Here is a 25,587-nt window from a genome sequence, read left to right as displayed (position 1 = left end):
AAATTACTGCTTAGCAACTGCAGAACAGACCTGGAAAGCTTATGTAATGTATGAGAATGGGGTTTAGGAAACGCATTGTGGGTAAAAATGATTGCTGAGCAAGCTGTGTGAAGAAAGGGCCCCTCATCCTCTGCTCCACGCTGTGAGCAGCGATGAGTGGACAAGAAGCCCCAGAGATGGGACATGGGCAGCCAGGCTGGGGATGTGCCAGAAGCAGCTCCTGTGGGGCCATCAGGCTCCTGGCTGCTCCAGCTGGGGCCATGAGTGCTGTTACCCACTCAGGAGCCCTTGCACTGATGCCTTCCTCTTCTGTGTATCAGTTTGACAGCAGAGTTCATGCGCTGCCCTAATTCCTATTGCTGGTTCAGAGTGCCGGTTGTTCTGACTGGACCTCTCCCAAGTACGATGTCAATAAGCTGCTTGAGGAAAGAGCTCTTAGTTGGGATCCCTCTCTTTTCCTCCTGTAAGTGTTGCATCTCAAGGACGCACGCAGCTCCTTGTATTGCCCGGGTCTGTATTGCTCTGTCTCGGTGGACTGTGGAAAATGATTCTTGGGCTTCTGGGACCCTTTGATTAATGCATTTCCTGAGGCAATTAGGCATTGCTTGAAAAGAAAGCTTGGCAGCCAACCAAGATTCATTTCCAAGCACTGTGTAGTCTATGGGGTCTTTTTTCCTCCTCATTATGATTTTTTACAATATGAATGTAGACTTTTTTGCCCCTTTTCCCATACTTTACTGATAACTGTGTTACTAATGCAAACAGGATTGCCCAAATTATTAAAATTATACATTTTTTGGGATGAGAATTTGGTGGCATGCTGCAAGGCCTGCTGGAAGGATCTCACCAAGCCCAGCACTTAGCACAGACAGGGGAAGCAGCCATGGTCCTGCAGGGTGCTGAGGCCTGATGCTCTCCTTCTAGTGGGAGGGAGGGAATCCTCCACACACACTCCCTCATTCCATCTGCAGTGCAGGCAGTGGATCTGGCCTTGCTCCTAAACTGTCACGTTGGTTTGCTAATAGTGTTAATTAAGAACAAAGCTGTTCTGCTGTGACAGCTGCACCTGAGTCTTCTTCAGTTATGAGCGACTTTCAGTTTATTTCAGTTCCAGTTTCTCTTGTGCTGCTTTTGCTCCTGCATTGCTTATAAAATCACGGAATCATGAGGGTTGGAAAAGACCACTGAGATCATCTAGTCCAACCACCAACCCATCTCCACCACATCCACTAACCCACGTTCCCAAGTGCATTGAAGCAGCCCTTGCAGTCCGGTGCTTGGTTCCACCTGGATTGGATGCTGGACTGCAGAGCCATGATGGCTGCAGCTGGCTGCAGCTGTAATCCAGCACCTTGCTGATGTTATTTTAATGCTTTAGTTGTGGCTTTGAAGGTGTTTCTTCAGTTGAGGGCATGGTGTTGGTTTTTCTGCTTCCTTGGTTATAAACATGAGCCTGTAAGCTGGCTGTTGGCCAACCCAGTGGATGAACATGGCTGAAAGCTTCCAGCCTGCAAGGGGGCAAAATCATCCTGGAGCTAGGCAGGTGAGAGACACACAACAGGGACCACAGAAGTCGGTATTTTCCATTAATTACAAACACAACGTGGTGCATGTGCTGGCAGATCTCCCAAAGCAAGCGATAGAAGTGCACGCTCTGGCATGCAGTCAGCAGCTGCTGAGGCACACTGACAGGGCAGCGGTGCTGCGGGACCGAGCTGAGCCCACCAGGGGCTCTGGGCAGTGAGCAGTGCTTCCCGAGGTGAGATGGATGCTTTGCAGAGCCCTGCTGCATGTGCTCCGCGACACTCTGTGTAGTTTCTGAGCTAGAAGAAAAATAAACTCTCCTCTGAGTGTTTGCTCAGTTAATGCTGGCCATGAAAGACCCACTGCCACAATGCTAGGAGCCATGGCGCTCCCATGGGGTCGTAGAGACATTTTCAAGTGGTAGATCTTATCCTGGCTGCATGGGGAACGTCTGAGGGACAAGCCAGGGGTGACAGTGTGTAAGGGCAGTGTCAGTGGTCTCCTCGTGGGCCAGCACTCTGGAGAGCTTGTGTCCAAACAGAGCTGAGGGGATGTAACTATTCCTTCTAGACTGGGTAAGAAAAGGCAACCAGTGAAACATGCTGTCCACACTGCCAGCTCCCCTTTCCCCAAGCTGTGTAGTGGGGCTTCCCCAAAACATCTGAAGGAAAGCTCTGAAGTCCACATGGCCGAAGTGCATTGCCCCTCACAGGAGCTGGGCAAGCAACTTTGTGTAGAGCTGGAAGCAACAGTCTGCACTGCAGTTACTCCAACAGAGAGCCAAATCTTTTTTAAAATAGTGTATTTAAAAACTGTGAGTGTGAGCATGTCCCTTAGGGTAAGCGTTGTCTGTGGTCCCACTTGGGAAAGCTGCTGCATGAGGTAGGATGTAGGTAAGGTGATACCAGAAGTTGGGAAGCGCGCGCTCTACTTTCTATTCTTGTCGTAACTCAGCTTTGTCCTTTCAAAAGCAAATCTGCATCAGGTATGTATCCAAGTTACAAAAGGATGATGCCATGCCATCTCCAGAGGCAGGGGAATGGGGAAAGCTGGTGCTGATGCCGTTATTCAAGGTGATCGTTATTCTTTGGATTAATCTCTATCCCACATCCCCTGTGCAGCCTGCAGGGCTGTGATGGGGTGCCCGCGGGCCGGCACATTGCTGGCGGTGCTGCCGTGCCTGCAGCAGCTGCACACTGCCCTCTGCAATGGGATCAGGGACAATGGGAGCTGCCGGCAGACCGGTTTTATGTGAGGGAAAATGAAATGCTGAGGCTGGGTGTTGGGTTAGTAGGAGAGAGTGTGAGGGGGGGAGGGATTTCAGAAAAAATACACATAAAAAATAAAATTAAGGTATCCATCTTGATGCAGATGGCAGGCAGCGCAGAGGACAGCCCTGAGAAATATAAATACAGCTGGTGTCACCCAGAGGCGAAGCTGGGAAAGCTCTCCGTGGGAATGCTTTCTGGAAAGGGATGCTCAGGGCATCATGTGCGGTGGGTATGGCCAGGAGCCAGGTGGCAGCCCATCTCCAGAGCAGATATGAGGGAAGTACACAAGGATGGGCTGTGCAGTGCTCTCCAAAATGTGATCCCAGCACCTGTGTCTCATGGCTATGGGGCTTCAGTTGCAGAGCTCTGTGCCTTATGTAACAGAATGAGACTCATTCACCCAAATGTTTTCTGTCCTTCTTCAGACTATTTTAAAGATGCTACATAAGCCTCTTCTCTCTTTGGCTTCTCCTCCAGGTTTAAGGTCATACTTGCATCTCATATGGAGATGTCTTTTTTTTTTTCCTGTGTCTTCTCCATACCACCCTTAGACCAAAGCCATGAGCAGAACTCAGGACGTCACAGATTTGTAGCACCTGCCATGACATGGAAGACATTCTCACTTCCCTGCCCTTTGCACAGCTTAATAAGTCCAGAGGCAGGAGGGTTCTCCTTCCCATCACAGTTATTCAGATTAACTCACAGATTTCAAGGCAGGGATGCTATCCTGTGCCTCAGGAACATCCCAGGAGATTCAATACTCTTGAATGTATTTATTCGTACCGAAGTTCCACCCGTGGAGCCGAAGGAACAGCATCCCAATGCCTGCACAAAGCCGGTATGCGGTCAGGGTGCACCAGGAACAGCAGCTGATCTGTTTGCCCTGGGAAGAGAGAGAACCCAAACTGTGCAAGCTTCTCTGGTCTCAGGGTGATATGTGGCCTTGTTCCCAGCTTGGGATGCCTGTTGTCTGCAGCTCACAGTGCTGATCAGAAAAAAATGGCCTTTGGTGAACGTTGGGAGCCATCTGAGCGGTGAAAGCATTGTGCTCCCATTTCGCAGCCGGTGTGGCGGCCATCAGCTGTCATGCCTAGAACAGGTGGTGTAAGACAATCCCTGGGCAGCCGTGCTCCCCGCCCCCAGGCAGACCTTAAAGGCACTGTGTGTGCCCCAGCTCCACAGTGCTGAGAGGAGTGGGCTCAGGTGATGGAGCTGTGTCGTGTGTTGCTCCTGATCTTCTCCACAGGTAAACAGCACATTTTGGCAACCAACTTGGGCACATTGGTTCCTACCCGTGGGTGTGGGGCTATGGATTTGTATGTGCATGGTGTGGGTTTGTGATCTGGCACAATGTGTTGCTTAATGAGAGCTCTGGCATGTGCTGATAGCAGCTACAATATTCCTAATTTCAGATACCAGATATTTTGCACTGAGGAGTTTGTGTGCAGTTGTTTTCATCTTCGTCTCCCATCTTCCTGCCATGTTCCCATTTACGCTTGTGCTAAATTTATTTCAAAATGTGTGAGAGGCTGTAGCAAACATGGCTTGACATGTAAAATTTCATCAGCTGTGGGACTGCTGACAAGGACACAGGATTGTTTTGCAGCTGCTCATGTTGTACTAGGATAATTCTCTGTAAACTGTCCTTTGAAAGAATAATGGCTTTGTGATGCCAAACCTTTTCCACTAAATCCCACTGATGCCACATTGTCATCCCGCAGCCGGGCCGGCCCTGTGCTACGAGCACGAGACACGCCTCGTCGACGACCTGTTCCGGGACTACAACAAGGTGGTGCGCCCTGTTGAGAATCACCGTGATGCCGTCGTCGTCACCGTGGGGCTGCAGCTCATTCAGCTCATCAATGTGGTATGCAGTGGGCAGGCAGATCTGCTGCTTCATGTGTAGTTGCCAAATGGCATTGCTCTCCTCATTTAATCCCAGTGCCTGCGACTAGCGTCTCCTTTCTCTTTTTTTTTTTCTCATTTCAAGGATGAAGTAAATCAGATTGTAACAACCAATGTACGCCTGAAGCAGGTAACCTTAAATATTGCTAACCATTCCTTCCCACTCAAATAAATACACCAGGCATAGCCAGGAGTGAGCTACTTTTGGAGCACCCTGAACCACTGGGTCAGCTAGTAGAGTATTCCTTTGTTCCGTGGCCTCAAGAACAAAAAAGCGCTTTGCAGCTGATCATTCCTTCTCTGACAGCATTTGAAACAGCAGGTTTCAGATATATTAAATTTGGACTGAGTGTCTTAAATTGATATTTAATTTCATGTAAAAACAAAAATAAGCTGGAGGGCAGATAGTATGTGTCAATACTTTTCTGCGTGGCCCTAGCAAGGAGGCAAGTGTCCCTAGGAAGTGTCAAGTAGCACTGGATGAGATTTTTACCAGCTGCTACCCTACCTTCGCAGCAATGGACAGACATCAACCTGAAGTGGAACCCAGATGACTACGGTGGTGTGAAACAAATCCGCATCCCATCAGATGACATCTGGCGCCCTGATCTTGTCCTTTACAACAAGTAAGCAGCAGGGAGCAGAGCTGGTGGGACCAGAGCCTGGGCAGCATCTGGCCACTGGGCAGCTGTGAGCATCCCTCTTCCTTCTGCAGTGCAGACGGCGATTTTGCCATTGTTAAATACACCAAGGTCCTTCTGGAACACACTGGAAAGATCACCTGGACGCCTCCTGCTATATTCAAAAGTTACTGTGAGATCATAGTCACACACTTCCCATTTGATCAGCAGAACTGTAGCATGAAGCTGGGAACGTGGACATACGATGGTACAATGGTGGTTATCATCCCGGTAAGCAACGGTAACTGGGAAAAGCAGCAGAGACTTGGGTATATTTTTTAGGGAATTCTTGGGTTTTAAATGGAATATAACCTTGGTTTGACTGAAAAACAAGGCACTATCAGTAAAATATAAAAGCCCCATTTGTAGGTGTCATACAAAATTGCCCAGTTTGACTTCTGAAATTCTGCATACGCTTACTTCCTGTGCTCCTGCTTCCCCAAACCTTCTGCCTGCCTATTCTCTTTACAGCCTCGTGCCACTGTTTCTGGTACTGCCCATTCTGCTTTTGTTTTCCTTTATTTGTGGGGGTGATTTTTCTCTGCTCATGTCTGCGTTTACTTTCTGCCTCCTCAGGTATGTCTCGTAACTGTAAATATTTAAGCTGCTTTTCCCATTACCTGACTATCCCTAACTCCTTCAGTAAAATATTTAGTTGAACACTGCATGAAGAATGACGTTCTAAGGCAAAATCACGCAAATAAGAATGGATATTTGAGTCACGAACACGCACAAAGCGCCTGAGCTATTGGAAATTCTGTTCCTGAGAGACTGCACCATGTGAGTTTTGTTCAGAATGCCTAGTATTAATAATATACTGATCTGTGGTGCTGTGTTTTTTTTTTTTGCTGTCAGGAGAGTGATCGCCCCGACCTGAGTAACTTCATGGAGAGTGGCGAGTGGGTGATGAAGGACTACCGTGGCTGGAAACACTGGGTTTACTACGCCTGCTGCCCTGATACTCCCTACCTGGACATCACATACCACTTCCTCATGCAGCGCCTGCCGCTCTACTTCATCGTCAACGTCATCATCCCCTGCCTGCTCTTCTCCTTTTTGACTGGGTTTGTTTTTTATCTACCCACAGATTCAGGTTTGTGAGTTCAGTCTTTCTTCTGGCATAGAAATTGCTCTTCTAACAAGTTTTGGAGAAATTCTGAACGCTTGAGGTCAGCGGCCAACTTGAAGGGTGACATGTGGTAAACCGGTGTTTCAGCTCAAAGCAACAGCTCTAAACATGCTGCAAATTAAGCTGAAATTATTCATATAGATAGATTGGGTGGATTTCCCATGGGAAACGCTGATTAACCATCCAATTGACTTCTGCAAAGCAAAGATTTGGCTTGCTGTTGCTCTGATTTTGTCCCTCAGGCCAAGGTGTTTGTACGTCAGACAGTATGTGAGCAATAGGGGGCAGAGGCCCCTCATACCGTGTTGGAATTGAGACCTTGTGGTCTGTGCACACGTGGGCTCATTGACAGAGTAATTCTGTCCTCTTCTGGCCTGCTTCGTCTCTGCTGTGCAGCTCTGTTGCAGAAAGCTTGTGCTCCCTACAACCATTCCCATGCTTTATTCATTTTACTTGGCATCAGCTTTTCACCCTGCTTAATTGCATCGAGCCCCTTCTGTGGAAGACCTCCAATGCACAGCTTTTTGGTGGAGAACTTTACGGCAAGTTGAAGCAGATAGAAAAAAGCTGTTCAAATCATGCCCTGTGGTTCGGTTCTGACATCCTACACACTGAAAGCTGATCCCTGGCGCCAGATGCACTTTTTGTCAGCTCACGTTGTGCTGAGGCAGCCAGCCCCAGGAGGTTGTGGAACCATTAACCAGGTGCATGCACCTCATCAATCAAATCCCACAGTCCATGGGGTGCTCCTGGCAAAGAAGCTTTCCACACACACCACCTGTACCTCAGTCCAGTCATACCTGGTGATTTGCACCCCAGTGCTGGTGTTGGTGCAGTGTGAGGTGCTTGGGTCTGGCTGGTTCAGTACTATTTTGGGATCTAGACTCTGGATTCATGAAAATGTATGTGTGTGAGTAGCCATCATCCACATGCAGACTTCTCAGACTGACTTAGTACTGCATGATATCAACATACCCAGGGTTACTGCCTTTTTTTTGCATTGCAGGTGAGAAAATGACCCTCAGCATCTCTGTCTTGCTGTCACTGACTGTGTTCCTGCTTGTCATTGTGGAGCTGATTCCCTCCACCTCCAGTGCAGTGCCTCTGATAGGCAAATATATGTTGTTTACTATGGTGTTTGTCATCGCTTCCATCATCATCACGGTCATTGTCATCAACACCCACCACCGCTCCCCCAGCACTCACACCATGCCACACTGGGTCAGGAAGGTGAGCTCCAGAGCTTTGTGTGTTTTTCTTCCACAGAGTGCTGTGTGTCTTGTTGGTGGATTTTCTCCTAAAAGTCAGCAAGAACTGAGGAATTGCGGAATTATATCAGAGAATGGCTTAGGTTGGATGGGACTTTAAAGATCACTGGGTTCCAGTCCCCTGCCATGGGCAGGGTTGTCACTCATCATATCATACTGCCCAGGGCCCCATCCAACCTGGCCTTGAACACACCAGGGATGGGACATCCACAGCCTAGCTGCTCCTTTACAAGACAAAACTGTCCACTGGGTAGAGCCCTGCAGGGAACAGGTGTGGCAAAACAGGGGCAGCTGGTGGTATAGGGAGAGGAAAGCAAGTCAGCTGGCTAAAGTGGCCTTACTGGTCTAATTAATCCTTCTACTGCAGAAAACTTCTATCTGACAGGGGCCAGGCCCTTCAGGTCATGCAAATTGCATTGCAATATCAAAGTCAAGCACAGGTAACCAAAAAACACCCCTCCAAGTGTGTTTCCCAATCCAGGCACCCAGGGTGTGCGTCTCAAGCTGGATGGGGGTCACTGGAGCCATGTTGGCTGGCAGCAGTGCGAGTCTGGCCAGTGGTGGCACAGCCCTTGTCTCTATATATATGCTACACAGATAGGCAAAGCTGCTTTTGGAAAGCATGTGGCAGGCTGTGGGGTGACCCTGCCTGCCCCAGGACACGAGGCAGACAAGAAGCTCAGTGTGATTGAGGCATGTGGCATGACATACTCCAAAGCGGAATTTCTAGCGAGTCCAGGAGAGGAAGTTATCTGCGACTGGCTCAGCTCCCCTCTGTTTATTGCAGAGCTGCATCTGCACAGCAGCCCCTCCAAACAGGAGCCTTCCTTTTCTGCCTCTTTTTTTTTTTTTTCAGATCTTTATTGACACAATCCCAAACATCATGTTTTTCTCGACAATGAAACGACCATCCAGGGATAAACCAGACAAGAAAATTTTCGCAGAAGATATTGATATTTCTGAAATTTCTGGGAAGCAAGGTCCTGTGCCTGTCAATTTCTACTCCCCACTTACCAAAAATCCAGATGTGAAAAACGCTATAGAGGGAATCAAATATATTGCGGAAACGATGAAGTCAGACCAAGAATCGAGTAATGTAAGGCATTCTTTGTGCATGATTCATTTCTTGCTTTCATACTGCTACGTCTTTTCATTTATTTATTTTTCTTCAATTACCCAGACCTCACAAAAACACTCTTAACCCTGTTTTGGCTTTAGTAGGGGATAATCTCCTGCCCATGGTGGAGGACTCCATTAAGGAGTGGCAGATAATTGTCACAGGTGGTAAATGAATGTCAGTTTGAAAAAGAGGAGAGATAAAAAGTAGCAATGTTAACGTTTTCTTAATGGGGTGTGTGAAGCCACAGAGGTGCTGCATAAGCAGCAAAGCAGTTTCCAGAACTGTGAGCAATTCCATAACACATTCCTCCTGTCCCCTTCTCAGGCATCCTCCCCCAGGGATAAACCACCTTCCTTGCCTTTGAAAAGCCAGAAGGTAGTGCAACTGCAGAATTCAGGTGTAGTTCTATTTGAGAACCCTGAAGTGTGACTTGCAGATGATAATTCCTGCTTTGATAAGGTTTTGTGTTGATCCATGTATGCTACAAGCAGTTCACGCAAGTGAGGCACTTCACAGTCTGCTGTGATTACTGACTTTTTCCACACTGTAAACCAAAGGAAGGATAAATGCATGCAGAGTCACATATGGCAGTGTTTCACAGGAAAAGGTAGCTCTTCCTCTGAGCACATTCAGTGCAATTAACCCCCTCTTTCATTTCAATTTTTGCAGCTTACACAGCTTTTAAATGGATACTTCAGGATCAGTCCTTCACTTTTCTTACCGCTGTTTAGCAGCGGATGGCCAGTGGTGACAGGCTGCAGATGGGGAGGAGCCTCTGTGGGGCAATAATCTGGCCTCTCCTTCACCCAGGCAGAATTTACACCATGGTGTTTGTTCCTGTGGCCACGATCCAGGAGTGTGTGAAATGGCTCCGGTTGGAGTCTCATGTTCCCAATGGCTCCTGCGCAGATCAGGCGCTACCTTCAGGCAGGGCTGGCATGGTTTCAGTGCCTCTGGGCTCCGCTTCCTTCTGTGCATACAAGGAGGGTCTTCAGTTACTGGCAAGTGCTCCCTTCGGAAGTGGAGCCAGCTGTTTGTGTCATCTAGACTTCACTGATATCACTTCCAGAGGATTTCAAAAGTCGCATTCCCAAAATAAACCAAAGGCCATGGCTTCTGAAGGCTGTCACATCACTGCCTTTGCTTACAAGCTGCCTCAAAGCAGTAACTGATTAGCAGTGTTTTCTAGATGAATTCCAGCAGCTTCTTGCACTTGTGGAGCACCTAAGGCAAAAGGAGACAGAGATTAAGGATGGGATATGTTGGTTTTTAGGGCAGAGTAACAGGGTGGAAGTGTGCTCAGGCCCAATCGTGCCCATTACAAACATAGCTCTGCAGAAATCTTACTGCCTCCTTTCTTTCTTCTTCAGGCGGCTGATGAGTGGAAGTTTGTTGCAATGGTGCTCGATCATCTTCTCCTCGTAATATTTATGCTAGTCTGCATTATTGGAACATTAGCTGTATTTGCTGGTCGCCTTATTGAATTAAATCAACAAGGATGAACATCAAATGGAAACTATTCACTGCCCGGGTCAGTGTGGGAAAGCATCTTAACTGCTAAACCTGGCCAGCCCTGGAAGTTTCTGCCAGGACCAAGCAGGGATACTAAAATGTGCTTAGCACCTCAGAGCTGCTGCTTGGTGCCATTTCACTGCCAAAATGACATGCTTGCTCTACTGCTAGGCTGAATGGCAGTCAGCCAGATTTGGGTCCATTTTACCATTTATTAGAAATGTTAACGTGTTAATAAGACTGTCTGACTTTGTTATCCACAAATATGATTCTAGTGACATCAATAGCAGTAATAAGCTTTATCTGGGCTGTAAATCTGTATCCAACTTCAGCTTTCAACCTGGCTTCAATATCTGCTCTGTGGTTTTTGTACTGGCAGAGCCACAAATGACTGTTCTCGTAACAGCAGCTGTAACCAGCAGAAGTGTCTCAAGCTCCTTGGTTAATCATCTGATTTCTGCCTACAAATCAGAAATGAATGACTATCACGCGAGGCTCTAGCTGCAGAACTCTTGCTCCAGCAAAGAGAGGGGAAGGATTCTTGTTGTGAAATGGATCCACAGTTGTTTCTTGCGATGCCAGACCAGGGTAAAGGACTTGTAGGACATGATTTTTCACCCTTCTTTATCACCAAGCTCCGCTCTGTGGTCACACAAATAATCTATAGACAAACATCAAGCATAACTCAGTGTCCCTCTTCACACTGTGCGCTGAGTAATGTGAGGGCAGCTTCACATCTGGGGGTGCTCAGTACGACATCTTAACCGCACCTCTGTTCCCCGAAAAGTGCCTCCTGCCCTGCTGAAATGCATCACGAACAGCAGACAGATACTGCACCACAACGCTCGTTCCGGTGTGTGTACGATAAAAGGAGATAGGACGTCCCCCTTCACATTTGCCAGTTTAACCAAGCTTCCTCCAAATGTTGAGCAGCAGCTCACTCTAGTGGCAAAAGTGAGTAGCTGCTTTCGTACAAAAACCTGGTACTGTGACGTTTTTTGTTTGTTTGTTTTGTTTTGTTTGTTTGTTTAGTAAATATTCAACCCAAGAAACAAGCTTGTGTTTGTTTCAGTAGTATAGTGTGAAAGTACGAGTAGTTCTATTATTCTTAAAAACAGATTAGCAGAAGTGAGGCAAATGATACAAATTACCTATCTTCCAAGCTGCTTGCCCAAACCAGTAGGACTACTTTGCTAATATCAGTACAAATAATTTGCTGTGAGTTTAATAAAATAACGTGTATAATGTTTGTGTTCTACAAGAATGTGTTGTGTCTGCAGGGGACAGGCGTTTGAAATGCTCTATGGGGAAAATCAGGCAGTTGTGTAATACTTCTGTTTGTGAGTAGGGCTGTTTAGGAATGTTTTGATGAGCTGCAGTCCTCATCAAAACACTTTGTTCAGATTGGTCAACCACTTGTAGCACTGTGCTGGCTTGTAGCACTGTGCTTGGCTCTTTTGGTTTTGATGCTGGTAACGTTTGCCTCCCTGGACGATCATTAACCTTGTAAACAGTGGCTGGAGATATATGCTGAGGTAAACCTCTGCTGACAGATAGAGTGCTTGCTGCAGCTCTGCTTAACTTCAGCAAAGCTTCCAGCCCTTGGATGGAGCCATACAGCTAACCAGCTTGTCAGGAGGTGAGCTGCACTGCAGTGGCACACGTGATGCTTATGCTGGAAGATAGTGATTGGCCCTGAAGCGGCAGGACAATCCTTTTAGGGAAACCTGTGTTTGAATCTTGGAGTTAAAAACAAACAAGTAACAAGAGTTGTTGGTAAGCAGCTGCATTCCTTTGTTCAGCTTCCTCAAGGCACCCCTCTGGGTACCGTTCTCCAAATTTCATCTCTGTGTGTGTGCTCGCTCACTTCTCCAGCTCTGGCTCTCTCCGTGCACAGCTTGCTGCCATGTTGTAGTCATTTCTTTTCCTTTCCTCAGAGAAAGCTCTGAAATTACTTATTTAAAACTTTTTATCTGTGATAGATTGTTCAATCTTACAGGCACAGTAATTCTTCTGCCTTCCCATCTTAGTCTTGATGAACTAGGTATGTCTCAAAGGTGTGGCACTGGGAGGGAATAGCAAATGCTTTCCCATCCTGGGCTGCAGAATCTGTCTCCTGACTCTCTGTGCAGCTGGTCCACCAAACACCAACAGGGTGCCTCAGGGGGGAGCTTAGACGCACCTCTTTTTTGGCTTTGGATATTCAGGCTGTGCAAGTCACCTTTCACTTCTGTTCTATCTTACCTTTGTGATAACTTTTCTCTTAGGTATCACTAATAGTCTCTGTTACTAGTATCCATTCACTGAAACAGAGCACGCTTACCGATATCTGGTCTGTCTTCTTATCTGACACCGTCCCTTTAAATTGTCAGCATGTCTATGTATCTGTTAGAATAGCAGCTTTGGAGCTTGAAGACAGGCTGTCTCAGTCGCTGTCAAAGCTAATTTGCAGTTGATGTGTAAGTACATGTTGCCTGACAACTTCTCATTTGCAGTGCTGTAGCCTCTTCCTGCGCCCGTAGCACTGAGCTGAGGGCTCTCCCACTTTTGTCTCAGCAGAGCTTCAGGGAGGGGGCCCTGCACACCACCTGGGCAATCACATGTGCTTCCTCTGCTTCCCCATGGCCCAGCAGGCAAATTTCAGATCTGAGCTTCAACTAGCAATTCTGCTGATCAGCAGCTTCGCTGACTGTGACATGTCTCTAGTAAGCGCAAGATGAAATGCCATCCAAGCACTGTGGCACTGCACTGAGCAGCCCCAGTTTAGTTGAAGGCTGGCATGAGGGGTGAGGTGTCAACAGCATGACAGTGTTCCCAGCAATTCTCCCTCTTTTAGTTGCCAGCTTCTTGCTGCTAGAGGTGGTTTTGTTCACTTTGATCTTGTGGATAACACCCTATTTATATCCTTAATAGAATGGCTCTCTGGAACGTCTCCATCTTCTTAACTCTGATTCTCTTTCCAATTTTTTAACAATTTGGCAATTAACTTTCCCCTCTGTGTCTCTTTAGCTGACCTTCAGCTACTCTCTACTGTACCGTGGACAATTTGCCCTTTGAGATGCAGTCATCCCAGATTTCTTTCCCCTTTTGTACTTGCACAGCTCAGGAGGCTTGACTCTTCTGAGGGGGTTACTTGAATTTTTAAAAGTCCATTACCTTGTACTGGTTCCAAGGGAGCAATTTCACCTCTGCGTGAGTCTAATCAGAACAGGCTGCTGCTCTCTATCGGCACCAGACAGATGAGCCAAATGTGATGGCCTTGTTCTGTCTGTTCAGCCAGCTGCATCTTGGCTTCTCAAAAATATAACTGAGTTGTTAACAGAGCAAACAGAAAAATGACATACACCAAACTCTAACTGCTTGATCATAAGCACACGTTTGCCACATCTGATCATTCCCTTCACATTTAAATTTTGGGTTCTGCTACCTCCTTGCAGTCTGAGAGTTTTTAAGAAATTATTTTTTCAGGCCACTGTAAGAGAATGTAAGTACTTGTTTTCCTGCAGATCGTGAGCTGCTGCCAGCCCCCTTGCTGCAGCCCTCTCCCCATGAGAGCAGTGTGAGTTTCACCAGCACGCTGACTCAGCAGTTCCTGTTTCCACAGCTGAAGCAAACCACAGGGGCAGAGGACAGCAGGGTGAGAGTGTAACACAGGCCTGCAGAATACTGTGCTGCTGTTGGGTGAAGGACATATCCTACGCTCCTGGAAAGTTTGCTTTCTTGTATGGTGGCATGTGAGATGTCACCTTTAAAGTCACCAGCAGTTTGGCACATCAGACATGCTTGTGACAGCAACTACTTTTAAAAGGTTGATGCATGTGGATTCAGCCACAATACTTTGTGTTCTTGTATGCTAACTAGGGCTGGACAAAGTCTAGCACAACCTTTAGGCTCCTGAGCAGTAAATTCTACCCCACTTTGTTTCTTTCCCTTCCTGAAAAATGGCAGTTATGTGTTTTGTCCTTGTGAAATTGGAGCAAGTCTCCCAGGCTTCTCTCATGAATGAGACATAGACCCGGGCTTGTAACAGAACTCTGAAGCAATTTCTCCCTTTCTGGAAATCAAGTCCCAGCCATAGGCAATCATACCAATTCATGCCAGGCTGACCAGCGATCAAGACTACAGAGGAGCTTGTTGGTTATGACAGCACAGTGATGACAGATCACTTGGTGAGCTCTGCAAACGGGGAGGATGCTGTCCTTGCAAGGGCTGTTACTAGGTCCCTCACCCCTGTGCAGATCTCCTGCATAGCTGGCTTCCAGCAAACAAGCACATCTGGGTGAGCTCTTCTTCTGTATGCCATATAAAGCTTGGAATAAACACATCAGCGATATTTCTCTACCTAGTCAAAAGGAAGCTGTTCGCCGGTATGTGACTTCAGAATTGTTTTCAAGTAACCAATGACCCAAATGCAGCATGCAGTGTTAAGGAGCCCCATGTGGATTTGTGTGCCCCTTTAGAGAGCTTTAGGTCTGTATGTCCATAAAGGCAGTAAGCATAGAGTACCTGCAGCTTTCCCATTTGTAAGCTCCTTAATTTTTGCTTGCAAACTAATCTAGGTCATGCACCTAGGGCAGAAGAGGGTAGAGGAAAAAGATAAAACCATAGTACCTGCTTTTCTATCTTGTAGTCCCCCAAGCATGAGGTGACACAAAAACAAAGACATGACCTACATAAAAGGCTGGCAAGATTTGAAGCCTTACACCAAACACAAATCAGCAGTGATTTGGTGAGCACATCTCACCTTAATGCTGTCTTTGCACCTAGTAATCTCTTGGTCAAAAACAAAAAAGCAAATTGTAAGAGGTTGGCTCAGCACACATATTGCTTAGGCTTTGACCTTGCTGGGACATATTGCAACAGAGGAACAGAACAAACTCCAGTTTTTCAGGACACCTGTCTGTAATGTTCATGTTTTAGACAGTAGTCATGCACAAAAACCATCCAAATGCCTCCAAGACGTGAAAGGAACACAGGATGAGTATTGGCTCCAACAGGCAGCCAGCTACAGGCCTGCTGCCCTGCAGACCACACCGCTATCCCTGAGCTGCTCCATCACTTATGCTTCGGGCATTTTTCCATTCAAGAGTTCAGCACTGCACCCAAAGACATTAACAGAAGTTTTCTTTTTAGACAGTTCAGTCACACTTAGAAGGAACGGGAAGCAGCCTCAATTGTTTGCCTGGCAAAACCATTTCTGTGTGAGTTAATTGAGATAAGAAGCACAGATCCCTTTGGGGGCATCATGTGGAGAGAGGTAATTGACCTTCCCACACCTCTGCGTACTGCAGGTCTTAATAGGGATGCAGCACGTACCGCTATTCCCACTGTTTAACGACGCCTGCACTCCCCTGCCTGCATCCCCGCCGCGCCACGGCCGCTCCCCAGCCCCCGCCGGCTGCCATCAGGGCGGCAGGCACCGGGGGAGGTGACGGGGCAGCTGGGACCAGCGCTCGGCCCCGGGCTCTGTGCAGCCCGCGGCGCCACGCGTCCCGCAGCCCCTCTCCCGTCCTCACGCACCCGGCCCCGGCCCGGCCCGGCCCGGCCCGGCCCGCCCGCTGCCCGCAGCCGGGGCCATGTGCAGCGCGCAGGGCGGCGGGAAGCGGCGCCCCAGAGCCGCAGCGCGGAGCTTCCTGCCGCTATAAATAGCGCCCGGCCCAACGTGCCCTGGCCGCGCCGCGGCTGGAGCGCCGCCGGCAGCCGCCGCCTGGCCCGACGGAGCGCGGTAAGGGGCGCGGGGAGCGGAGCGGTCGGGCAGGGGCTCTCCGGCGGCGGCGGCCCCCGCTCGGTGCCCCGGGGTAAACGCGGCACGGCGAGCCGGGAGCTGAGGCTCGCTTCGTGCCTGCTCTCTTCCTCTCTGTCTCTCTGTTTTCTTCCAGACTGCTCTGTCTCGGGCTGGGACGCGCTCTGCCTTCTGAAGCTGCTCCTGCAACCCTCCCCGCTTTTCTCTGGCTTTCCTGTGCTCCTCGGGTTGGAGGATGGCGTGGGACGAGGCCTGGCCTCCAGGGGCGCCCCGGTCCCTGCGGGGCCGTGACTCTGCCCGGTCCCGTTGGGGCGGCGGGTTGGCGGTCCCGCGATGGGACGGCCGGGGACGGCTCCCGGCACGTGGCCCCGAGCTGCGGCACCCAGCGGGGTGACACCGCGGCTGCGAGTTCGGGGCGGCGATGGGAGCGGTGCCTGACGTCCTGCCCTCTGAGCAGGGCTGGGGGCCTCGTGTAAGCAGTCCGAAGGTGTTAGGTTAGCTTTCCTCCTGGTTGCGTGCCCCTGCTGCCCTGTGGTTTCCGACTCTTTAGGAAAACCCCTCCTGTTGGGCAGGGTTGTCGCTCCTCTGCGAGTGCTTCTCGCTGCTACCACGTGCCGTCTCCGGGCCTCGCCAATGAAGAATGGCACAGAACACATCTCTGGTGCTGAGTATAATGATTTTATCCGGGAGAATGCAGTGGGTTGGCTTCAAATTGTTTTTGTTATTATTATGGTGCATCCTCAAAGAAATGGCTGTTATCAGTAGCTGCTCTTAGCTACTTCTACCCTCTGGAGGGTGGGCAGTGTGCTCTGCCCCCCCCTCACACCCTGTGCACTGCCCTCTTCCACTTCCATTTCTGACAACGGGCAAGTCTTGGAGGTCACCACCCTTGAGCAACTAGCTGAGCTGCTGTGGCTTACAGAAGGGCATGAAAGATGGCTGTGCCAATAGCAAAGCCATGGAGGAAAGCTGTCCCCATCTCATGCATTGTGAAAAACAGTGGGTGGTGGTGTTGGTCCTGGCAGAGCTCAGAGGACCCTCTGCTGTGTGCTCCCCTCTGCCAGAGTGGGGCCTGGAGCACGTGAGGAGGAAATGCAGCTGCTGCAGAGCACTTCTGCCTGCTGTGCTGCGGAGCACGTGAGGGGAGGGAGGGACAGGGACAGCATGAGAAGGTGTTGAGTGGAGAGAATGCACTTAGATTTATGCAGATTGTTTGAGGCCTGTTTAGCAAGGCTGGCAGCAGCAAGCCTAAGAATGAGAGGTTGTGTCTCTTAAGTCCCTGTTACTGCTCCACCAGAAACACGGCTTTTAGCTTCTCTGGCACTGTGTGTGTCCTGAGCTCCTCAGCACCCTCTGACCTCCAGCAGGACACTGCCCTTAGCCTGTTCTGTCAGACTGCAGCCTCTCCCAGGGAGGCAAATGTTCCTGAAGCCAGACCCCACGGAATGGTGAGGGGCACACTGGATCCTGGCTGGTATCAGTGTGACTGAACACAGCTCATGGCAGAGCTGAGAGACTGCTGTCCCTGCCCTCCCTTATCTCCTCCTGCTGCTTACCTGCCCTTGTCCTGTGCTACAGTTATCTGTGGGGTGTGCTGATGAGTTCAGCAGTCCAGGGTAATGCTGTACAGAAAAGAGAGGGGAGGAGGAGTGGCTCTCGCAGCCTGGGCTGCCTCTTGCTATGACAACACTCATTTCTCTCTGGCTGATGCTGCTGCCTTCAGTCTCTACTGAAACTGCACTTCTTACAGCATCACGTTGCTTTCTGGGTGGCAACAAGAAACAATATGCTGTGGGGCTGTGTTGCTACAGGAGTGCTGTAGGTGTTGTTTTTATTTATTTTTATTTATTTTTACAAACTCAGAGTTATTACAACATTACATCAGGATATTAATGTTTTGTCTCATGCAGCAGAGGCAGAAATGGAAGTGCTTCTTTAGAGGAGTGAAAGGAATGACTTCTTACCTACAGCCTTCACACCAGGTGGCCTCTAGCCTTCTCAGTGAAGGCTGCTGTTTGACAGGACCTATGCTGATAGCTTTGTGAAGGAAATGCTTTTCAGTATTGCTCTCCATTACTGACAGTGCAATAGGTTTTAACAGCCATTTGCTTTCTGCTTCATTCATATAAACACCAGACTATTTTTTTTTTTTTTGGAGGAGGAGGAGGAAAAGAGGGCATGTTGTAGTGGTCTGATAAATGTGGCATGAGGGCAGAACTTTATAGGTGTCCTTTCACGGCACGCATATTGTTCTTGGGATGTATGTGTATGTAAGTATGTATATACTTTAAATATCTCTGCATAGCCATTAGGCATGTTCTGTGCTCTTACTACACTGAATCTGTATCTGGATAATTGACTTAGTGCTTAGGAATGATGAGAAATAAGGAAACAGTCGCCAGGGTGGGGGATGGGATGGGATTTCTTTACAGTTTATGCTCTTGCCAACATGGATGTCTTAATTGTGGCCATTTCACAACAATGTAAATCCTTGTAAAAGTTCAAATCTAATGAAATGCTTGTGTTCTTTCTACAGACTCCTCTTATTCTTTGTTTTAATGCAAATGCTTTTTCTTCATGTGGTGCACTCTTGACACTTGGCCAGTAGCGTCCACCACCATAAAGTATGGGATGTCTCCCTGGTCAGAACCCCTGGCTCCAGCTGTGTTTGAGGTGGGGAGAGTAAAGGCAGCATTCTTTATATGGGGTGAAAGGTGAGGATGTTGGAGGTGGCCACAAATCTTCAAGAGAGCCGTTTGCTCTGGGTGCCACTGAATATGTAACTGCCTGCATGCCAGTTATCTGCTGGCCTCACAGGTGTACATGGAAATCTGTCTGTTGCTGAACAATGACTGCAGAACTGTTGGCTGGCTTGCACCTCCTAATAGGGATTATTAAGTTGTTTTTTTAATTAAATTATTTTATCAGGATTTGTTTAAAATACTTTGGATGCTGGCATTGATCAGTGTGGTGGTGATGTGCTTTTGTGTAGTATCAGCTCCATGTGCAGTTTATCTAGGAAATTAACAGTTAATGTCTACCATGACCCCTTGCAAGTAGTAGACAGCTGCTGCTGTGTTGTGGGTGAAGCCTGAGTGGGGAAAAGATGGCATTTTTTTCCAGTGGCATTAACCCTGGAGATGAGGGCTCTGACTTGCTGTTGCTCAGCCCTGCAGGCCTTGCAGGGCAGGCTGTGCTGGGGTCCCCTCCAGTACAGGTCACTGTGGTGCAGTGCCTGTAAGCTGGGACACGAGCAGCAAGGGAGCAGTTCCATCGAAATCTGAGATCAAAGGCATTCAGAATAGAAAGCTTCCTTGTTCCTGGAAGGAGATGGACAGGAAGCACAAGGAGCACTTTGAGAATCTGTTTTGTAACTCTAAACTCTGCTGTAACACCTTTAGGAGTCCTCTATGTTTGGATCCAATTATACAAAAGCATGCTTTGGAGTTAATGTTTCATTTTGTACCTTCTTAAACTGCTGCTGTTACAGAAGCTAAGTTCCCAACATCTAAGCTGCTTTTGTGGCACCCCTGGTCTCCACTCTGTCCCAGCATGTGTAGCTCCTGCCACTTCCCTCTTCCTAGGGCTGGGTTTGGGTGAGCAAGCACTCTTGGCTTCCACGCATGCGTTCCCAGAGGGACCTCCTCCAAACTGTAGCATCTTTTCTGCTACAGAAATCAAAGGGAGCTCTTTAATGGGAAGTAATATAGAGGCTAACATAAACGCACATAGAAGCTTCAGCAAACCCAAGATAGCTTGTTCATGTTCTCTTGTGATAATGTCAGGAAGTGGGGGTGATTCCCTCTTCCTCCTGAATGTTTTTGATGAATGCTGTGCTTGAATGCTGAGATCTGTTGCTGTGAGGAACTGGCAGAGTGGAGCAGACTGCTGTCCCCCAGAATATATGGTAGTACGTGGTCTCAGAACAGCTGAAAATGGTCTTCAAGTGTGAATAAAGGTTTTTAAAAGCAGAGCGAGTAGAGAAGCACAGTGTGGGGAAATGGCTTTGCCTGAAGTCACATAGCAGCAGGTCAGTAATAGTGCTGGGAAAGGATCGTAAATCTCCTGACTAGTGGGCTGGTGCCATTGCAGCTAAAAGATGTTATTTTTAAACAGAAAAACTTCTGCTTACTCAACTGCTTTCAGATCACTCAGAAACAGAATAACAGCCTCCAAAAATATATATATACATATATATGTGTGTGTATGTAATAATATACATCTTTATACAGATTCACTTAGAGGAATTTGTGCTAACAGTTGATTACGTTTTCTCAGGCAACACTGAAAACATCAAATCTGGAAAAGAATTTCTGAAATGAAGACGAGCTGCAAAGGAAATTTTTAGAAAATGATGTTATTCCCAGTTTGCTGCATAACAATCTCTTATTTTTAAGAGAGGATGAGAGCAGAGGAAGCTGTACACTGAATTCAAGTTTGATTCTCTGTTTAACAAAATAAATCACTTCAAGAAAGGTTGTTGGTTTTGTTTTCCTAATGTGGAAGCTGAGAAAACAGTTCAGCACTTTAGAGAGTATGATAGAAGGCATTAAGCAGTGTCTTAACTGCATCTGCATTCCAAATGTTACGAACAAGGCGCCATTCAGATCATCAGTTATAAGTTATGCTGAATTCATTATACTGGGTTTGAATTCTGTTGGGAGAAGAAAAATAAGTCATAGGAGATCTGTTAAAAATCTCTATTCCCATTTTGCCAGCTCATTTTTGCAGAGATGAAGAAGGGTTCTCCTTTTCCATCTCCCTGTATTTGTCTAGCACTCATGCAGGTCATCTGCTAATTATTAGCAGCTGTGAAGCTATTGAGTTACATAAGCATAGCTAGCAGTCAGCAGAGCCTCGCATTGTACTGCAGATCTGTCTAATGCTCTTTCACAGCAACAACAGATAGGTTTTGTAAGTTGCTTCACATGTGTATCAAACTATTCAAGAGAGCATCAGCAGGCATGGGAGGTTGGGGAATCCTTTATGTCATAGAAATGAGATAGAATAATGTGCTGTTGTGTTGTGGCAGCAGCCACGTGTGTTGTTGGCAGGATGTGAGGAGGGCTGTGTCGGGCTGATCCCTGACAGCTGAGCTATGGCTGCACAAAGCCAGATTGTCTGGGCCCAGAGATAGGCAGTAGTAGCAGGGCAGGTGTGAGGGCTTTGAGGCATGTTGCTGGTTAGTCCTGCTCTCTGATATGGCTGCATACAGCAAACTGTCCTCAACGTTAGAGAAGGTTTCTTTAAATCAGAGCGTGCACAGCTGAAAATGTGAGGTTTCCTGGCCATGGTACTGTCTCTGTGAAGGACAGTGTGTTGATGCAGGCAGCCTGAAGCTGGCAGAGCTGGGTTCTGCCTCCGGGTTTGTGATGCTGTCAGCACACTGTGGGATTTGGTTAGCAGTATGAGTTCCTTCCCACAGAACCGTGAGGGAATACGGAAGACTTAATCCCCTGTAGTTCTAGGTATTAAGTCATAGACTGCGTAATGAGCTCTGTGATCCAGGCTTTGATTTTGTTTTCAGATTACTCTTGTCTTATTCTCTCATGTGCTGGTTGAAAGACCTCTGTAGGCAAGAATCTGTAAAATGATGAATACAGTGTTGTTGAATCTGTGAAATGCATGATCCTTAACGTATTTCTCTGGAACTGAAATGGTAAAATGAGTTCCAGGAAATAGGGTGTCCCTGCAGACTATCGTCTCTGTTAGTGGCTCAGATCTATGCCCTGGCACAAGAAACCTAAAGAGGAGTTTGCTTGAGCTTCCATTCTCTTCTTTGATTTATCAGTTTTCTTTAAAGCAGCAGTGTGATCAGCGGAGTCTGAGATTCAATGCCCTCAATCAGTAATCTCTCCCCACTTCTGCTGCCAGAACAATGGATGGGGCCTCATGAGCTCACTGTCTGGCAGCCTCTGAGATACAGTGTGCACACAGTGTAGCCCTCAGGTACCCCCCAGCAGCCTGAGGATAGGTGGGTGCCAGGAGGTACTGTGGCAGCACTGCAGGGCTTGAGGACAATCCTCCTACAGCAGTTGCTTTAGTCACTACTCTCATCAGGTCATGATTCGCCTTGCACAAGAAGAGCCTTAGTTGTGGCATTTCTAAAGCCTAGCATCTGCCTTCAGTTTGCATGGCCTGTGGCTTTCTGTTCATCTCATCTCCTGGGCCCTTACCAGGCTCTCTCTAACTTCTACCTTGTCCCAGCTTTGGATTTTTGCAGTGGAGCATCTCTGTTTTCTTCTGGGATGTCCCACATCTTCTGCAGTCCCTGCATAGACTCTGCAGAACATCAAGTATGCTGGATACAAGCTGAGCTTTGTCAGCTCCTACCAAACCTGTTCTCATCACAGATGTTACATACTGGGGCAGATGGCTTTTACAAAGCACTTTGCTGCTCTCTGAGAGCCTCCTCTGGTCAAAACCAGAGGCCCAGGGTATTTCCAAATGTTTGTTTGTTTTGTATTTGTATGCAGGGAAAAACAAAAATAGAGAATTTTCTTCCTTACTTGCACATTTGAAGTTACTTGAAGCTCTTTTTAAAGGAAGTTTCAAATATAAACCAAAAAGGGTGTTCTGTGTATGTTGCAAGTAAGCAAAGCCCTTGGTTGTGCACATAGTGAGTTTATGTAATTCAATGTGTTGACCTTTTAATCTGCATCTCCATTCAGTTACATGCTTGTTTGTTTTTTTGGGTTTTTTTTAAAGCCATACATCTTGCCTTAGATTCAAGACTTCTAAGATAGGAATGCATTTTCTTAATGTTCCATAAAATACATTTTCTATTCCAGTAGGGTGAAATGAAATTCAAACGACAGCAATGTCCTGGGAAGGAATATATACAAGTATGTCAGTGTTAGAGAATATAATTTATCTGAGTCCACTGAGGCAGCATCTACCAGAATATCATGTGCTCTGTCTGCAGGTTACACTTTCAAAACCATGCCAGACTGATAATGCCTTGAAACTGAGAGTAAGATACTACTGAAACATACAGCTTTTCTTGAGAGCAGCTGTGGTGTCATGTTGGAGCCAGAAGCTCTGAAATGGAGACAGTCCCAAAGCTTTATTTCCTACTGGAATGTAGCAAACTACAAAGAAATAATTCTCCTATGGACTTTTCTACTGGATTTTCAGATACAAGTTCTGCCTTCGTTCTAATTATGTGTTTTAGAGTATTTTTCAGTTCCAAGGTTGCTTTAAAAGTACACTGAATAGATTATTGAAACAATGTGGAATTTTGAATTTAAAATTTTAATTCTGTAAACATTCTTCAGAGTGAAGAATCTTACTCTGGAAAGTCACTGCATACTTACTTTTCCTTGACTTTTTAAGTGGGCAGTTAAATGGGTATTTAATTCTTCGTCTTTTGTTTTTTCTCTTCCTAGCAGATCTTTACAGGCTTGATATCTCCAGGACTTAACGTAGCTCTCTCTTTTCCACTTGTACATAGTTCATGCATGCTGATTGGAGTTGGAGGAAGACATTGGCTGCCACAGGGAACTAGAAAATGGGATATTCCATGACTGACAAACTGGATGAGTTCCTCCTTTATTCTTCTAAAATGTGCCAGTTGTTTAGCAGAACATCCCTGATAATGCAAGTGAATTGCAGGGTAAAAGCCAGTTGGATGTCATCATCACAGTACTTAAATGAAAACACTGAGGGACTTTGTGCTTCTAGGGGAAAGGACTGTCACTGTTGTCTTCTGGTTTTTGTTACTTCAAAAGTTTGCCAGGAAAGTTTCCTCTTAGGAGCAATAATGGAGTTTACAGTTGTTTACAATAAAAGTGGTAAACACTGCTCTTTGCTTAGACTAGGAGCTTTTATTCCTCTTGCAAGTGTGCTTGCGCACTGTCTGTTTGCTAATCAGGGGGACTGATTAGGCATTAAAGAACTTGTGGTTGTGATGCTGTATACCCATGGTGTTTAACAGCTCCCAAGGCCTTCCACTGTCAGCTATGCATAGTAGGAGATAAAAACACAATGGAAAAATCCTGCAAGAAGAGAAAGTAAAAAAGAACAAACGTAGTGTATTTTTACCTTCCTCCTTTTATCTAGAGATAAGGAAGTGTCCCACTGCCATCTCATAGCTAAACATTACTCTGTGCCCTAGGAAGTGAGGAGAGGCCAAAAAACCCCACCAGTGAACTTGCAAAATGGCAGGCAGTGGCACTCCTTGGTCCCATTGTGCCCCCAGTATGATGTGATGATGCAGGATGGCAGTGCTGGAACAAGATCACCCTGGGTAGTGTCAGGGCACCTCTTCCCTGGGTTCCACAGGGCTGCTGTTTCTTATGCATGTGTACAGCATTGCTCTCTTGGGCAGAGGCAGCTGCTTATTTTTGGAAATCACCATTCTGAAAGCAGAACCTCTTTCTTCCTGCAGCAAAGCTCCAGCACTCTCAACGTCTTTCTTCTAAGGGCTTGGGCTATCGCTGTGGTGTGTGACTTTTTTGGGGGAGGAACTACTGTCTGCGTACATGTTTGATGCATTACACTTCAGCGCTATCCAGTAAAATTCTCACTGATACAGTCTCACTTCTCTGTATTTAGTTCTGGCGTGTTGAGGTCCTCATTTCTTCATTTCTCAACAGAGCATGTGATCCTGGTAGCACTGGAGTTTTCTGTAATGCATACCAGTGCAGGATCTCTGACCCTGTCACTAGGGAGTCCTTCCTGATGTAGAGCTAGTAACTTTTTTTTATTCTTCTTAAGAATATAATTATGGAAGCAGTTAGTCTGATGAGTGTTCAAGGGTCTCTGAAACCAGTGTTCCCAAGAGCACCACAGTGCACTAGCTTTCTCATTAAAAGTCAGGAGAACTGTCCCACTTAGCAGCAAAAGGCCTGAAGTTAAGCATGTCACAAAGTTTACTTAGTTCTAAACTGCTAACAGTGGAACCTGAAGCAGGAGCAAACAGCCTGTGTAACAGCTGCTGTAGCCAAGCCCCTGCTGGTAGCACGGGAGGTGGCTGCAGCAGCACCTTTGGGCTCATGCAGCGTGCTGTGGTGCACAGCATCACCTCCCTGTGCTGCCTGATATTCCTGCTCTGTGACAGGCTGGCTCTGCTGGGACATGGCCCACAGGCAAACGCTCTACCAAAACAAAGTGATTAAAAGTACAGTTGTAGCCTTCTATATAGCCTTTTATGGGATTTCTGCTATTTCAAGCCAGAGCACTAAGCTGTTGCCCTTGCTTTTACTTTCAGCTAGGGAACCTGGAGGCTGATCCTGATCACCGTGGTCAGAGCTTCAGCAACCCAGCTCATCTTAATGTGGTGAGCCATGATGACAGCTGGCATCCCCATGCCTGCTTAGAGGGAGAGGTGCTGCTTTGTGTCTGGTCAGTGCAGCCTCCTTACAGGATCCAGGCTGCAGCAGTATAGGGGACTAATTTCTAGTCTGGAAGTTTATCTGTAAGCCAGGTGAGCAG

The 25,587-nt window shown here is 47.3% G+C and overlaps 2 protein-coding genes across 2 annotated transcripts in view; both read left to right on the top strand.

Annotated features, from left to right (window-relative positions):
• Positions 1-4,001: 4,001 nt before the first annotated feature.
• CHRNA1 (cholinergic receptor nicotinic alpha 1 subunit) lies at positions 4,002-10,560 on the top strand. Its single transcript, XM_065751427.1, has 9 exons — positions 4,002-4,041; positions 4,517-4,662; positions 4,786-4,830; positions 5,217-5,326; positions 5,416-5,611; positions 6,236-6,473; positions 7,516-7,739; positions 8,634-8,873; positions 10,268-10,560. The coding sequence occupies exons 1-9, from the start codon at positions 4,002-4,004 to the stop codon at positions 10,397-10,399; spliced, it is 1,371 nt and encodes a 456-aa protein (XP_065607499.1). The 3' UTR covers positions 10,400-10,560.
• A 5,512-nt stretch (positions 10,561-16,072) lies between these two features.
• The window catches only part of WIPF1 (WAS/WASL interacting protein family member 1), a 45,590-nt gene continuing 36,075 nt past the window's right edge, over positions 16,073-25,587 (top strand). Inside the window, exon 1 of the mRNA XM_065751418.1 lies at positions 16,073-16,134. The gene's annotated coding sequence lies outside the window, so the exon portion shown is untranslated. The remainder of the gene's footprint in view (positions 16,135-25,587) is intronic.

Source organism: Cyrtonyx montezumae, unplaced genomic scaffold (assembly GCF_038088225.1).
Source record: "Cyrtonyx montezumae isolate F1298 unplaced genomic scaffold, pur_monq_1.0 scaffold_7, whole genome shotgun sequence".
Classification (NCBI taxonomy): Eukaryota; Metazoa; Chordata; class Aves; order Galliformes; family Odontophoridae; genus Cyrtonyx; species Cyrtonyx montezumae.
The sequence above is the reverse complement of the archived record's forward strand: the minus strand, read 5'-3'. Positions and strand labels throughout refer to the sequence as shown.

Coding starts and splice junctions, on each gene's coding strand:
- CHRNA1 (XM_065751427.1), top strand. CDS start 4,002: ATGGAGCTGTGTCGTGTGTTGCTCCTGATCTTCTCCACAG. Junction 4,042..4,516: donor GCTCCTGATCTTCTCCACAG/GTAAACAGCACA, acceptor GTCATCCCGCAG/CCGGGCCGGCCCTGTGCTAC. Junction 4,831..5,216: donor CCAATGTACGCCTGAAGCAG/GTAACCTTAAAT, acceptor CTACCTTCGCAG/CAATGGACAGACATCAACCT.